General features: G+C 34.4%; 1 protein-coding gene across 5 annotated transcripts in view; it reads right to left on the reverse strand.

The window, feature by feature from the left end:
• LOC127854107 (uncharacterized) overlaps positions 1-17704 on the reverse strand; it is a 41169-nt gene that overhangs the window by 18372 nt on the left and 5093 nt on the right. Inside the window, exon 1 of one of the 5 annotated variants that reach the window (XM_052389121.1) lies at positions 8288-8378. The exons of the other annotated variants lie outside the window; for them this stretch is intronic. Coding sequence (XP_052245081.1) covers positions 8288-8309 — 22 coding nt within the window. The 5' untranslated portion in view covers positions 8310-8378. Of the gene's footprint in view, positions 1-8287; positions 8379-17704 lie in introns of those variants that run through there. 5 annotated transcript variants of the gene reach the window in all.

Genomic DNA, 17704 nt, shown 5'->3' on the forward strand with positions numbered 1-17704 from the left:
AGTGTAGGACCAACCCGACGTTTTAAAGACAGGTCTTATTGAAAATGCCATGTTGAGGTCCAAATGTCTAGAAAATAATTCAAGAGGAAAAGTTTATTTATTTCATTCAAACATAGTATTTAAACCTGAAAAGGAAAAGGGAGTTAAAATTCAATACGAGCAGAAAACCCGACATTTTTGTTTAAATGTTTAAATTCATATGTTATTGTGCATGCGCACCTGAACACTTCCTACTAATGCTAGCAAGTCTTTATAAATAGTGTTTTTGGTTTAATGAAAACGTGTTCTCCATCTCAGGGCATTTACAGTTTGTTTCCGTTCAGATATATGTTTTAAAGTGCCTGTTTATTGATTTGTGTATCTTTCTAGGCCAGTTCAGTGAGATTGATATTCTGATTTGTCATATAACTTTGCAACCCAAAAATATTTTTAATTAAATGTTTCTTAAGTCTGATAATTGCTTCGTACTTTTAAAACTCTGAGTCTGTTGCACTAATTAATTAATATCCACATGTGTTCTGTTTTTCAAGGTACTTCATTGATTTCTTACCAGTATCAATGCGTGTTTTGCGTAAATATTAATTGACTTTTTTCAGTCACTGTCAGACTTACATGTAACTATAAGTTCATGAAAACATTTGTTAAAATAGCAATTAGCATACCAGTTAACAGTACAGCCAACTCGGAACAAACATTATCCCCGGTAAGACAACGGCCAGAATCATTTGTACTTTGCGGCCGCTTTGTGTGTTCATGCGGCGTATTGCCAAGGCACTAGGCATCGATCCGTGCAACGATGCTGAGTCTGTATTTTCCTAGCGTACTTTCGCGTCAAAAATCCGCTGCATACGTACGCGGTGGATCCAGTGCAAAGATATTCACCTACATGCACATTTGTGTAGCGTCGAAACCTAAATTTACGCTACTTTCATAGTTATTATTTTCACATTTTAATAAGCGGATATGATTTTTATATGATGCTTTATAGACTATTTATATAATATCAAGTCCTAAAATATATTCAACACATAATGCACTTAAACAAATTATCGTTGAATTAAATACGCACAAATGTTAATGTTTCTTTCGATTCTCAAATGAGCATTATTCAATTTGTAATCCGAAACACACTTCCGAATTTCAATGCAAACGCGACATTAACAATTAAATTCTATAGCGTCAAACAAACAGTGCTTTATCTTTTGTCTCAATAAAAAACGCGCAAAAATTATGCAGACATGTACCAGGGTTTTAACTTGCTGGCTGGAAATTGTTCCAGGCTATTTCCGCATACCATTGACAATTGTCCACCGTTTTTTAAAATAATATTGACGCTGGAAAAGGCTGGAAACTTAGTCCGAATACTCCAGCCTCATATTTTCCATGGTTTTCCATGGAAAACTCTGGACAATGTATGCCCGGGTTTTATCGTAAATATTTACCAGAATTAACTTTAAAACTGGAATGTAACGAATTATCAGGGTAATGAGTAGCGAGGGGAAAAAAAGTAAGTATGCAATCATAGATACATTAAATTAATTATGATTTTAAATATCATTATAATTGTTCTTTTAAAATTTATTGACTAACTAATCATTTTTAAGATTTTTATTTTATGATGCACATCGACTGGGCGTCATATCGCGGATTGCCTTGCCTTGGCTGACAGATGCGAAGCATCGTGGCGAAATGTGATGTGCCACTGCATACTGACGTGTAGGGCTGCAACGGGTACCCGAAATATCCGATGATATCGGATCCAACTTCAGATTCGTGGGTACAGATCCACCCCTGGATATTTCGGTTCCGAATATTTATGTTCAAAGTTGTATGTAATCTAACGCTGTTTTCACGAGTATTTTTTTTAAATACAGACTGGTTATGTTTAAAGCATAAAAGATACGTATAATAGTTGACATTTATTGCCGTGCGACAGTCAAATAGCAGATTATTCGAGATCATATTGCTTCTATTGTATAAGAGTGTCGTTTGACATTACCTAATAAGCAAAACTAATTCGAAATCATGGAGGATTAACACATTACAAATGCAATTCCTAATGGCAATAAGTAAGTTTTCAATCCTTATTGTCTTTCTGAGTTGTATTGAAAACAGCAGTAGTGGAGCCAGTGTGGCTGGAATGTTATTCAGGTAAATTTTGCATAATTTCGTGACCTGTCAAATTGTAATCCTGCATAATGAATTGTATTGTCTTGAAAGCATATTTCGTCATATATTGAGTTTAAATGCTGTCTTGTGATGCAAGGAACCTTAGTGCCCAGTGAGAGAATCTTCCCCAAAGCAGGAGACCTCTTCAGTGCTCATTAGGCTTGCCTAGACCAGGACTATGTTGATATGTAAATTTGTGACAAAAATGCTTAAAATAACCATAACAATCCTCTGATTTATATCAATATCAAAAGTTTTCCTTGAAGGCTTAAATCCTGAATTCAGGAATAATCCTGAAAATTGACACCTCTGATGAACAGTGAAAAATGAATGTTAACGAGCAAACTATTACTTGAATCAGTGTTAAGGTTTCTTTTTAATTTGACATTGCTACAATGTTAAACGCGAAATGTGTTTTTTTTGCTTATAAATATTTTATGTTTTTTAGTCAAATTATACACCTAAAACATTTATTTTTTTAATTTAGACGATAATTCTAATTTGCTCTTATACATGTGTATGAGGGATCCGGATCGGAAAAAAACTGAAAGAAACCATATTTGGATTCGGATCCGAACAAATTTTTTGGATTCCTTGCAGCCCTACTGACGTGGCTTCAACAGCGGAGCATCAACTCAGTAAGCCTAGACTCCGCGGATCGCGAAATATGTTTGTTCCGCGTTGGCTGTACTGTATATTTCTGGCATTTTCTATTGAGAAATTGTATTGTTTGTAACTTTTTTGTGGTCCAATTATTTTTGCTTTACAATACTTTGTGGCAATCTTGTGATTTATCATTGTTCAGTTTTGCGTTGTTTATTTTCATTGTTCTTTTTCCAATTTTCAAAAGGGAACGATCAAGAGCAAAATAGGAGGGAGCTGCACCATACTGCTTTTTGTTTCTCCTATATGCCCCTTTAGGATGGTCAACAACAAAATATGAATAAATGTCAAAATTGGCACTTTCCGCTAATGTTCAATAACAAATGAAACATTTTTTCTAATAACCCTTAATGGCATGCATTTGACTTATGGATACCCTGGACTGGATACAGCAAATAATGAAAAAATGTCATTGTCAGGTAAAAATTGTCATGCTGTTTCTAGCCTTATCCTGTATCTTTTGGGATCCTAGATCTTTACCTAAATTGTTGAACGCGTAAGTGATGAAGTATTAATAATTTAAAACAATAACAATTTTAATTACATATTTTATTAGAAGGCAACATAGATATATACATTTAAACATAACATTAAACAATCGAAAAAGTACTCTCTTTTGTTGAGTTTTGCTGTTAAAGTTTAGTCTGAGTGACACCGAAACTGATTCGGACTGACAAAATAAAGTCCGTCCGTCCGAATGACTGACTGATTTTACAAGATTTCGAAAACACTGATTCAGGCCTGTTAACTCTACATGAAGCTTGATATGAGCTGTGCATGTTATTCAAGATGTAATGCATCATATCCGCTGGTTGCAAGATACTAATTAGTTAAATTTGGACTAGCATTTATTAACAAATGACAAATGAAACACTTTGATCTATGATATACATTTGTGCAACTATGGGGACACATGTAAGTTTGGTTACATATTCCAATACAACACTTTCCATCAACGTACATTCGGGCTGTAATGGATATGGTTTCCACCTAAGCCATCAGGTCACAGTTTGATCCACATTGTGGGAGTGTTCTTTAGATCTCCGCCAAAGACACCAAGTACTGGTTCTAGGCCAAGGAAACAGACTAGAGAGCGTTTCAAATAAGCTTGAGTTTTGAGATGCAATAAAGCTAAAAAAATAGGTTTAAACTAACATACATGTATACTATTTTTAATTTTTTTAAATTATAAACACAATAATTAACTTTTATCAACAATTCCTGCTTACATGTATTATATCTATTATAAATGCCAGAAATATTATATCGAAATGCACAAACCAATTAAAATACTCATTTACAAGCATGCAAAAATGACCATTTTGTTCTCAAGTTGCAATAAAGAGCTCTTTCTTATAAAGAACAAAAGACCAAACAAAATAACTTCTTTTTTTCAACTCTCGCAAACAATGTTTTTCTCTTTCATTTGATTAAAACAATCTTTAATTTTAGTTGTTCACTAATTAAAACTCCTATTAATAAGTCATGGAAAAGACAGTTCTTGTTTGTTGTACATGTAAATGATTCATGCAGCCAAACTTTGTCAACGGAGCACATCCGTTTGACTGACGACTACGTTTTATTTTGTGTGTGTAGTATTTATTATTATGACTCGTTTCAGTGAAAACAATAATCAGTTTCAAAAACAAGAACTAAAATTTATGGAAAAATACACCAGAAACAGAATTGGCTGCATTAAATTTTATTGAAGACACAGTGTTGTAGTAAAATCCGAATTAATTGCAAGGTTAAACACAACTTATTTTTATTTCTTCACCTGCAGTGAGTTTGATTTTGGGACCAAAACAGCATCAATTTTGCTATGTTTTTTTTTGGTGTTTTTTTTTACTCCAATTTGGAATTTTAGCACTTTTGCTTAATTGGAAAGTAGCCATTACTGGCACTCAATAAAGAAGGACAAGAGGGCCTGAAAGGCCCAAAGTCGCTCACCTGAGATAAAAAGAAATGACCTGGTTTTTGCAGCCCAAGATATCAATGGAACAAATGTTCTAACTAAGTTTCATGAAGAATGAACAACAAATGGCCCCCTGGCGGCCATGTTTTTCAACAGACCTGAACCATTTTTGAACTCTTCCAAGATATCATTGGGACATATCTTCCGACAAAGTTTGAACATCCGACAATATATGTGGCCGCTACAGTGTTAAGAAGGCAATTATTTATTACGCACAACGGAAGACAGAAAATTGACTAAAGGTGATCACAAAAGTTCACCATGAGCAAAAAATATTATGCTCATAAAGATTGTCACCATGTTTGAAGATGATATTATTAAAACTAATTGAGTAAACTATATCAATATATGATAACAGCATTTGCACTCGGCAAGTGTCATTCAGATTGAACTAAAAAAAGTATTCACAATGTTTCACTATAAACAATTGTAGACATACAAAACAAGATTTTACTATAGCCATATGAGGAAAAATGCCCCGCCCCTTGGAAGCTATTTTTTTTCAAGCAAACATAATTATTTTCAAACTTATCGAAGATATCATTGAGACCAATCTTCTGACCAAATTTCATGAAGATTGGACAATAAATGTGGCCTCTAGAGTGTTAACAAGGTTTTACTATAGCCATATAAGGAAAAATGCCCCGCCCCTGGTGGCCATGTTTTTAAACCAACCGGCATCATTTTCGAACTCATCCAAGATATTATTGGGATGAATCTTCTGACCGAGTTTCATGAAGATCAGACTATAAATGTGGCCTCTAGAGTGTTAACAAGATTTTACTATAGCCTTATATAGCCATATAAGGATAAATGCCCCGCCCCTTAGCGGCCATGTTTTTCAAGCAAACGTAACCATTTTCGAACTCATCCAAGATATCATTAAGACAAATCTTCTGACCATATTTCATCAAGATTGGAAAATAAATGTGGCCTCTAGAGTGTTAACAAGGTTTTACTCTATATAGCCATTTAAGGAAAAATGCCCAGCCCCTGGCGGCCATGTTTTTAAACCAACCGGCATCATTTCGAACTCGTCCAAGATATTATTGGGATGAATCTTCTGACCAAGTTTCATGAAGATTGGAAATAAATGTGGCCTCTAGAGTGTTAACAAGATTTTACTATAGCCATACATAGCCATATAAGGAAAAATGCCCCGCCCCTTGGCAGCCATGTTTTTCAAGCAAAGGTTACCATTTTTGAACTCATCGAAGATATCAGTGGGCCAAATCTTCTGAGCAAGTTTCATGAAGATTGGAAAATAAATGTGGCCTCTAGAGTGTTAACAAGGTTTTACTATAGCCATATAAGGAAAAATGCCCGGCCCTCTGGCGGCCATGTTTTACAACCAGCCGGCATCATTTTCGAACTCATCCAAGATATTATTGGGATGAATCTTCTGACCAAGTTTTATGAAGATCAGACAATAAATGTGGCCTCTAGAGTGTAAACAAGATTTTACTATAGCCATATACATGTATAGCCATATAAGGAAAAATGCCCCGCCTTTTGGCAGCCATGTTTTTCAAGCAAACGTAACCATTTTCGAACTCATCCAAGGTATCATTGAATCCAATCTTCTGACCAAATTTCATGAAGATTGGAAATAAATGTGGCCTCTAGAGTTAACAAGGCAAATGTTGACGCAGCACAACGCACAACGGACGACGGACAAAAAGCGATCACAAAAGCTCACCATGAGCACGTTGTGCTCAGGTGAGCTAAAAAAATGAGTATGCATGTAAACAAACTAATCTTATATTGTGGTTTTAAACACAATCAGCTGATGATAATTAATCTTCACACCTAATAGGGCACATCATTTATGGCTCTGTCCCTTGTTAATTTAAGATTAAAAATCAAATTGGTAATAAAACTCAATGTCTTCAATCAGCTGCCTGAATAATAGATTTGATTTTCTGAAATATCAACAAATCTGAATGAGAGGAACATTAATCAAGAGCCATTGGGGATTCATAGGCAAGAGAGGCAGAATTCTACAAATATGGATTAAAGCAATGTTCTGTGTTATTAATTGAATGCAAGAAAAGTTGCTCCTCTAATAAATACATGATGAGAGAATATTAATTACTAGTCAAACAATTATTTCAAGTAAAATAATTAGTTTATATAAGATATACTTTCACTCAAGGCAGTTAAATATATAATATATTTGCACCTATTAATAATGTCACATTATCACAAGATCCATCCAACCAAAAAATACATTTTGATTTTTAAACCTGAAATCAAGATAAAAAACAAGCAAATACAGTCTACTCTCGTTATCTCGAAGTCGGCAAGAACAAGAAAAAATATCGAGATAACAAGAGTTCAAGATATCCGATTTGGCGTTTTCCAATAAAAAATGAGACGAATATTTAATTTGTTTTTAACATCTATAAATCTGCTTAGTGGTCTAACTAAAGCCGGTACCGTGTGGCATAATACTCTCTACTACCCTATCTATAACCTGATATATACGCGTTTTTACGAGGCACGATTAAATTTGCTATTTAAATGCTTAAAATGAAGTTTTAAGTGTTACAGAATTGCATGAACCCATGCGGTAATCATTTTTCTAAAAAGTCGAATAAACATCCGGTAATGTTGCTATTTAAAGTTATGGTGCAATTGACGTCCAATCAAGACAAGGGTTTTCCATGTGAACATGCGTAAATCACGTTCCGGAATACTGAACTGTACATGTACATTTTGTAGTTCTGCAACTTTGCGACGGTTTATATACGCAAAAATATAACTGAATTTTGGAATGTTGTTTGTAAAAACGATTAGTATTTCCGCCTTTCGGCAGGCTGTGTATTAATTGCAGTTAAAGTGGCAGTTAAAGAGACAGGCCTTACTCAAGTGTTAATGGCTAACGACATGACACACATGTGATCATTGACGCAATTAACGGATCAATTATTTACCGCACAGAATCTGGAGCAGCCGACTCTGGAAAAGTTATTCGCAATTCGAAATAAACCACAGTAAAAACATGTAAAATCGGGACTCGGGACCAATTTTTATATAAAGAAAATCAAGATATGCGATGTTTATTAAAATAGATAAAGAAGGAAAAAAGTTGGGACATTGAGCTTACTTCAACATATCGAGAAAAATCGAGATATCCGATGTCGAGATAACGAGAGTAGACTGTACATTTAATTGATATCACCCGCCAAATAAATTGTGTTTATTGATGGGTGCAAATCCCTGTATATATAGTATACATATAAACAATTATAAAGTGTAGGGTTATTGTTTCCACATTGTATGCATTGCAATTCATATGAAAACAACAGGGTAAATACCTCTTAGTTCAAAAAGGGTAGGGTTATGGTTCTTAAGCATGGCTTTTCTTGCCATTTATTTCTATTCATCCATAAGGTTTCATGTCGAAATGCTGTATCATATCTTAAAAACATTGAAAAGTTCCATCATACAATAACACCAAAGGGCAATAACTCTTACCGGTATGTAAGAAGCTTGGCATTTCTCCTCATTAATTTCATACGCCCATGAAGTTTCATGTTAAGTCTTGACTGGTATCTGAGTTATAGCCCTGAAAAGTTACATCATAAAAAAAAACAAAGGGCAATAAGTCTTAATAAAAAAATTGTAGGGTTATGATTGTAGTGCATGACACTTCTTATTCTAGACAGCTATACACCTATAAAGTTTCATTTTGATATCTTATATAGTTTCTGAGATATTGCCTGCCAAAGTTTTGTGACAGAACAGGAAGGACTGACTGAAAGACTGATGGACAGACAAAGCTGATTCAATATCCCTCTGCATTTGGACGGGGATACATGTAAGAAGGAACATCATAACTCAAGTTATGGACTTGAAAAAGTTTATCTAGTTTTAGTAACAATGACCTGAATATTGACTCATTTTGACTAAGAAAAATTTACAGAAAAATTAAGGAGTCTCATACATGTAGATTCCAAGTTGCCAACCCTAAATCTTTTTTACCCATTTATATGATAACCATTCAATTACAAATTTCACCTTTATCAACAAAAAAAGTGATAAAGCTAGACGTGTTTAGAATATATTTATAAATAAAGCCTTATAAATTATATATGTACATGTATATATGATAGCACAAGTTTTATTGAGTGGAATAAGGCCACGACTTTTATATCTCTTGGTTTACAAAACCGCCAAACCTAATTTTTTGAAAATGGGAAAAATACTAAGCGGAAAATCGTCTTTTTAAAAAATATTTTATTCCCGACCACACTGAAAATTAGAAGAGAAACGAGGAAAAAAACGATCCGGAATGAGTACGGTTGCGAATAAAATCAAGCAAGTACAAATTGATCGGGATAAAGGTGCGCAGTGCGTTCTTCTACCAGTAAAACGAAAAACTACACATCATTACTGTAATTCGATGCGCACCATTACGCAATGCGATGCCAGTTGCATAAATTTTATATAAGATATAGAGTATATTTGTTGGATTTGGTGGATTATCGATTTTAATTCACTCGTGATCATAGAAAAAATATATTTTCTATCATCACTCGTGAATTAAAATCTTTTTATTTTATGTTTTTTAACAGTTTATATACATTGTTAAAGAGTTTAACTAAAGAATTTCGCTGGGATAATGGTCATTTCGTCAAAAAAATGACGTCATTTCAATGTAAACAGTGAAAATTATCGATAATTTTCACTGTTAATTTTCACTGTTTGAAACAGTGAAATAATCAGTTTAATTTACTGATTTTTCCCTATAAACCACCGGAAAGCATAAAATAAAAACTTCTCTTACACAAATTATTTGCTCTTACTCGACTTATGAGATTGTTCATGAAAAAAAAACGAGGAAGATCGATCCCTGCTTCCTCACGGTAATGATTGTTAATGTTGTTGTTGTCGTGAAAACTCTTTGATTTACAAATTACAACGCAAAACATCTTATTTGAACTGACGCGAATTAATTTAATCATATTTTTCAAATTCCTTTTTGCTTTATTTTGATAATTTAATCCAAAGTTTAATGTAAGCAAGTGTTTTTTTTACTGGCATTGTAAACAAAGAGTCAGTTGAAGTCTTCCCAAATTTTGCAGTCTGTGTGAATTGACATTTTGACGTAATCAAAGGTAAGCCGCTTGGTGTCTGAAGCAATAAAGCGACAAATTTCTCGCTGACAAAATTGGCTTTCTTTGTTGAGCAATCAACATGCTGAACCAGGGCTTGACACTTACTTTTTTTATCTACTGACCCAAAGGACCACCAGCTTTCAGAAATTACTGGTCCTCCCAAGATTTCAAGTGGTCCGACAATTTCTCTGTTATTTTACTTAAATTTCAACTTACTTTCCGAACTTTCCACAATGTATTGTGCATTTATAAAAAGCAAACTATACTATCTACTAAACTATCTCAATATCCCTTTCATATTTTCGCTGTACTTCAAGCTTCTCTTCATTAGTTTTCTGTTTTTAGGCGTAGGTTCAACCACCCCCGGAATGAAATTCCACATCTCGTACAAAACTTGTAATCTTGAAAATCCAACGTTTACTCTCCCACAATATCAAAACATTATTCGGCCCCCTCCAGTATAAATTCTTACGGTAAACAAAGTATATTCTGATGGTATTAAGATAGATAAAATGCTGATTATTGCTGCTTTTTCAAAATAATAAATGCCATTTTGTTCATTTCCCGATCCGAACGATTAGAACTTTATGTTAATTTGTGTATCGATCACAGCAAAGTCCGGAGACATTTTCTGGAGACATTTGCAGATCGCAAATCGATTTTTTGATGCTACAACAGGATTTTATCATCCGGGCATCTAGAAAAATTGAAATTTCCATTATGTTGCTATTTTTATACCGGTCTCGAGACAGCCCATAAAATAATGATGAAATTATCAGTTCATTATGAACATATTAAGTTGTTTTATTGATGAAAACGGCTTTCCACCAGTATTTCACAATAAGCTGGCCAGGATTTTTAACTGGTCCGACGGATCACCCAAATTTCTAGTTTCACTGGACCTCCCTATTTTTTACTGACCCCGGCTCAACGGACCACCGTTAGTGTCGAGCCCTGCGAACCAATCGTGTGTTTGTTCCTCAGTGGCAATCGCCCAATTTAATAATAGCATGTGCATTGCTCCGCCTTCGAATATTTTGCACAGAACGGAGGTGGAGTTTAACCGTTAATTGAGCAAGTGTTTTACGCAAGTTGAGTTACGATTTGCTGAAATTACTCGACCCTAAGCATTGAATCGACAAATACATTTATCAATGATTTTCTGAGATATACCGATTAGTTCTGATTTACAAACTTTCTGTACAGTTCCTAACTATGGCGGACGCCCGTGTTTACATAATTCCTAAACACATTATATCATAAATAATGGCAGTGTTTTATTGGATTATTTATACTAATTATCAAATTGCAAGGTAATAATTTTTTATAAAATCTACTATAATATCGGGTTTGTTTAATATAATTAACATGTTAAACAATATAGTCATGTCACAAACTCAGAAATAAATTTGATGCGGTCGAAATTTTACTGATACTGATTTTCCTATTGTCTGTTAAATTTTTACCCGAAATAAATCTTGAGAAGTACCCGTTCATTATTGCAAAGCGCCAATTTAAATTTGTAAGGGCCCATTGTTGTTTTTTCATCTATCAGGGATCAAGCAACTGGGCGACGTGGGCGTTTATATCGCCTTGGCTTTCTTTTCATCGCCTGATTCAAAAGCACCGGAGATTATCACTTCGCCCTAAAATCTGACAATTATCATATCCGCAGCGCTATCTTAGTGGCTTCTGTTTATTATACAGCCAAAGTCAATCAACTGACTGAATCGACAAAACTCCGCCCCCTTGGCGTAGTAAATTACCTATTGAAAATTGATAAGCAACCATTCACAGCGCTCATCATATGGGTATTTGGCAGGAATCCCTTGACCAAGCAGAGTGAAATCACTGAAGCGTGTAAGTGCTACAAACGGTGTTTTTATTGCTCTTGTCAAGTTTTATGGGGGTTATTATGGAATTAACGGCTCCTTTATGATAGTGAGCAATAAATTAAGTAACACTTGGACAAACTGTCACCACGATAAAAAATTATAACGATTATTAGGGCCGCTATTACCATGGGCCTGGCAAAAGCCAAAAGCATTGAATTTCTCCACAAAAACACAAGAAATCTTGTTTCAACAGGCATTTGTGAGCATTTCTGTTTAATAGTTTCATTATTATAATGTTTTGGGAAGTACATGTATAAAGTTTGATTAAGAAACGAACAATTTCGGAAATAAAAAGTACAACATTCACTCGATGTACTATATTTCGGATATGTTAAAATTCAGATATTTAAAGGTCGGGACATTTATGTGTTGGTTTGTTGTTGATAGTTTATAAAACTATGTTTTATGTTATTTCAGGCAACTAGAATGGATGGTGGCAAATTATCTGGGCATTTCTGTCGGGAAATATGCGTGAAAAACATTCATTTATTTGAACCTAGAAATCATCCACCACTGACATAAACGTTTTAACAACAGAAGCTGTCTAAGCTGATGTATATTATGTCCAAATGACCAAATATAACTGTATAACTATTCAAAGTGAGCTGCTTTTTAGATACGTTTTATATTTCTTTTTCCCTTTCAAATGATGTACATTGGTGTGATTCTATGTTTAAATATTTTATTTTTTTTTAACATTTATGCAGCATACTGGTACATTGATGTTAACATTATTATATTATTTTAGTTACAATGTATCTGTGTTGTTTAGTTGAAAAAAAAGTCATTTATATGCAAATAAAGCTTATTATGACTTATGAAGGTATGACTTTTGAAGGTACTTATTGTTTTTATGTATAAACATACTTTTTAAAGTGATAATAAAGTCAATGACATTAATGTAGTAAGGTTTCTTTAAATGATTGTTCTTATTAATAAGGTTGGAATAACTGACAGTTTTCACGCTGCGAAAAAGTGGCTACAACTTTTTATGGCCAGTGAAACCCATGGGTCATGGTTCACAATGGTCCATTGGTGATCGCAAAAGATCCACTTCTCCCTAAAACTGCCTCACTTCTCCCTGTCCGGAGCTTAGGGGGAAGTGATTTCTCCCTAAAATTGGAGTCTAGCTTGATCCCTGATCTATGCGGCAGTAATCCCATGAGAGAAAAAAATATCCAGATCTCTCATAATATTGGACATCGTGCTCGATTATCAAAAAGCATAAAACGTAAACCAGTCGGATATTGCAAATGGCCGCTTTAAGTGCACACTTTGAAATATGTCTTTTTTTAAATGAAATTGCTGGGGTCATAGGGTTTCTTCTCTTTTCTTTTCTATTCAATGAATTTTTTTTTTCGACCGCTCGATGGACCATTTTCCAAAAAAAACAAGATGTGTTTGTGAAACACAATGTCCCCCTATATGATGTTTGACCTTGTAGGATGACCTTGACATTGTGAAGGATGACCTTGACCTTTCACCACTTAAAATGTGCAGCTCCATGAGATACACATGCATGCCAAATATCAAGTTGCTATCTTCAATATTGCAAAAGTATTCATAAAATAAGCGATTTGGGCCACATATATTTGACTTCTGACCTTGAAGGATGACCTTGACCTTGACTTTTCACCACTCGAAATGTGCAGCTCTATGAGATGCACATGCATGCCAAATATCAAGTTGCTATCTTCAATATTGCAAAAGTATTTATAAAATAAGCGATTTGGGCCACATATATTTGACCTCTGACCTTGAAGGATGACCTTGACCTTTCACCACTCAAAATGTGAAGCTCCATGAGATACACATGCATGCCAAATATCAAGTTGCTATCTTCAATATTGCAAAAGTATTCATAAAATGAGCGATTTTGGCCACATATATTTGACCCCTGACCTTGAAGGATGACCTTGACCTTTCACCACTCAAAATGTGCAGCTTCATGAGATACACATGCATGCCAAATATGAAGTTGCTATCTTCAATATTGCAAAATGTTAAAGTTGGCGCAAACAGACCAACAGACAGACAGACAGACAGGGCAAAAACAATATGTCCCCCACTACTATAGTGGGGGACATAAAAATGTAAACCAATAAAAAAAAGTCGTGGCCTAAAGAAAATTAAAACGCACAAGTGTTGTTATATATCCCCTCAGAAAACCATTAAAAAAACACCCAATCTCTAGGTGCAAGTTATTTTGAAAATGTTTCTAAACAAGGGCTGTTTGTAAAACATGCATGCCCCCCATATGGGCTCTCCGTTGTAGTGACAGCCATTGTGTGAATATGTTTTTTTGTCACTGTGACCTTGACCTTTGACCTAAAGACCTGAAAATCAATAGGGGTCATCTGCCAGTCATGATCAATGTACCTATGAAGTTTCATGATCCTAGCCATAAGCGTTCTTGAGTTATCATCCGGAAACCATTTTACTATTTCAGGCCACTGTGACCTTGACCTTTGACCTAGTGACCTGAAAATCAATAGGGGTCATCTGCGAGTCATGATCAATGTACATATGAAGTTTCATGATCCTAGGCATAAGCGTTCTTGAGTTATCATCCGGAAACCATTTTACTATTTCGGGTCACCGTGACCTTGACCTTTGACCTAGTGACCTGAAAATCAATAGGGGTCAACTGCAAGTCATGATCAATTACCTATCAAGTTTCATGATCCTAGGCCTAAGCGTTCTTGAGTTATCATCTGGAAACCATTTTACTATTTCGGGTCACCAGTGACTTGACCTTTGAAATAGTGACCTCAAAATCAATAGGGTCATCTGCGAGTCATGATCAATGTACCTATGAAGTTTCATGATCCTAGCCCCAAGCGTTCTTGAGTTATCATCCGGAAACCACCTGGTGGACCGACCGACCGACCAACAGACCGACATGTGCAAAGCAATATACCCCCTCTTCTTCGAATGGGGGCATAAAAACCACCGCAAAAGAAAATACAAAGTTTGAGTTTCACTGCACACATTTCAGGTGCCAGCTACAATTTCAAGGGTGTCCCTTAAATTGACTATTTTTCCCAAAAGTTGAGTTCCATCTGAAAAATATGATGGGCATGGTGTAATGAGGGGTAAAAAACAAGTTAGGAGTTGATTAAATGCTGAAAAGAAATCGAATCTCCTTTATGTTTGCTTACTTCAAGCTAATTTCAGCTGAGTTCAAGGGAGTAGGATTTCTAGACGCATACATGTATGTTCTGACATTTCGACAAAGTCGATTATTTTTAAATTTTAAAGCGCAAAAAAAAAACGGATTTATACCTTGTAACCAGATAAATTCTAATTGGCATAGATAAAATATGTTTCTTATTAATACTTAAATTTACTTTTTCAATAATTATTTGAGCACTGAAAATGATCACTTGCCATAAATAAAAGACAATATATGTGTGTAAAATGGGACAGAAATTCTGTTTGAGCAACAGGAATTTCACCTCTTTATTATATTTACCCTCACTTTATAATCATCATTACAATATAGTTTGATTTGAGTGTCAAATATACTACAATATGAAAAAGAAATGATTGGATATAGTGCTAACATGTACAAATTTTATGAAGAGATTAAGCTTAAAAAATCATATATAAAATTCCCCATAATGGGGAAACAGCACAAAAATTCCCTCATCAGGGAGGGCCCTGGAATGTCCCTGTCAATACATTTCACAAATAGTAAGTTTCTGTTCAAGTTTTGTATTTTCCATATCATGGCATGTAACAAATCTTTGCTGACTACAGTTATAGTATACATTCGTGGTTATCATACATGTACAGAAGAACTATGGCCTATTGCAAAGTAGCTTCATGAACTTGTAAATGTAAACCTTTTAGAAAAGAGCTTTTCATTGCAGCGCAAATGTTCTCACAATACAGAACAGACCTGGATTCGTTTATTTAGCTGCTACTGAGTAAGTATTATTATAATATATATATATATATATACTCAACAAACAAATCATGCCCTTTGACTGAAAATATCAATAGTTGTTTAGCAGTAATATAATGGTACAGAATGACATGGGTAAACATTGATTATTGGTCATTTGTTAATGGCATCTTTTAATTTGAAAGAACTTTCAAGAAAAATCAAACCTTCAACTGAGGTTCTTGTAAGCAATAATAATAAAATTTTATTTGTGTGTGTAAATATTTCATAGTTGCTTTGTAAACTAAAATGACGCTTACTTGTATACAATGTACTTAAATATTAAGCATTAAAAATCATTTAAAATATGATTAATTCAACATTTTTTTATTGCTTTCCTCTGGTTTGTAGGAAAATGTATTTGATTTAAAATTTGTGATACACTGTTAATATCAACAAAAAAACACTTGAAAATCACTTAAATGGGCGTGATTGAGGTGAAGTCTGAAGGGAGAAAAATTCTGTAGACTGATTTTCATTACGAAAATCTGACGTGCATAAGGCAATGACAAACCTTAAAACAGACATTTAAAGATAAATCATCTTAAACTTATGAACAAGATTTATTTAAATTTTATGAAAACCTGTTTAAATTCACATTTAACACATTATGCAAAGTCACCAGTACTAATTGTGATCAAAATCAATGTGTGTTCCTATCCCTGTGAAAGATGATGGCAATCTTTAATTTGAGCTCAATGTTTTCAAATTTCGAAATAAGGTCAATATCGTAACAGTGTTTGACAACCAGGGGTTTTTATCTGATTTTGGGGAAAGGGCCTGGCCTTTTTTTAGGGGAAAAAAAATCGCGCAAAATGCCGGATTTTGAGGGAAAAAATCACGCGAAACGCCGGATTTTGGGGAAAATAAGGAAAGTCTTAAATAATCGATTCATTATATTTTGCTGTTTTTAAAACAAAATAAAGGCAACAGATAATTCAATTATGCAATATGTTATATTTTCTACACTGGATCAGGTTAACTTATGTATTTAAAGTTAAAAAAATTTATTTTTTTTTTTTTTTTTTTAGGGGAAAAAATGAAGTCTGGGGGAAAATTTACCTGCTGAGGGGAAAAAAAATCTGAGGGGAAAGGGCCGATTTTCGGCGGGTCCCAAAGAAGGAAAAAAAGCCCTGACAACTAACGACAATTTACCACGGGATCCGTTGTTCAACCATTTTACACATGGTATATGACTTCAGCCTAATCAAGACTGTCAACCTTTTCTGATTGACAAATAATGCACATGTGCTTTTGTATTTGTTCACTTCCCAAATTCTTATGGGGCCATCCATGAAGTATGTCATGTTTTTTTTACCATTTTTACCCCCTCCCCGTCACAAAATCTTCGAACCCCCTAAAGTATGTCACAAACTCACACTTTCAAACATATATTTTTTAAATTAATACCTATTTCAAATTTAATCTAAAACACAATTCACTATTAAACGGTAGGTCGCCGCGATGTAATGGATATGGTGTCGGCCTGGCAACTGGGAGGTCACAGGTTCGATCCCCACCGTGGGAGCGTTCTTTAGATCTTCCCCATAGACACCAAGTACTGGTTCTAGGCCCAGGAAACAGACTCTAGAGCATTTATATAAGCTTTAGGCTTTCGATGCAATCAAGCTAAAATAAATAGGTATAAACTATTAAACCGTATTAACATTTCACTTAAAAAACCTTTCACATTATTAAAATGACTTTAATACTTAAGGCAATTAACCAAAGTTTATCAACACCATGAGGTCTGGCATTTACTCACATTTCCAACACTCATAACAACTCTCATAACAACTCGCGAGCCTTTTGCCTCAGGCTTTTATGACTGTAGAGTTGTTACTGTGGGCATTATCAATATTTATCCATGTGTTAACCTCTAATAAAAGCACAATTATAAATTAGATTTTCTTTCAACCCTTTAGTAAAG

Source organism: Dreissena polymorpha, chromosome 1 (genome assembly GCF_020536995.1).
Source record: "Dreissena polymorpha isolate Duluth1 chromosome 1, UMN_Dpol_1.0, whole genome shotgun sequence".
Classification (NCBI taxonomy): Eukaryota; Metazoa; Mollusca; class Bivalvia; order Myida; family Dreissenidae; genus Dreissena; species Dreissena polymorpha.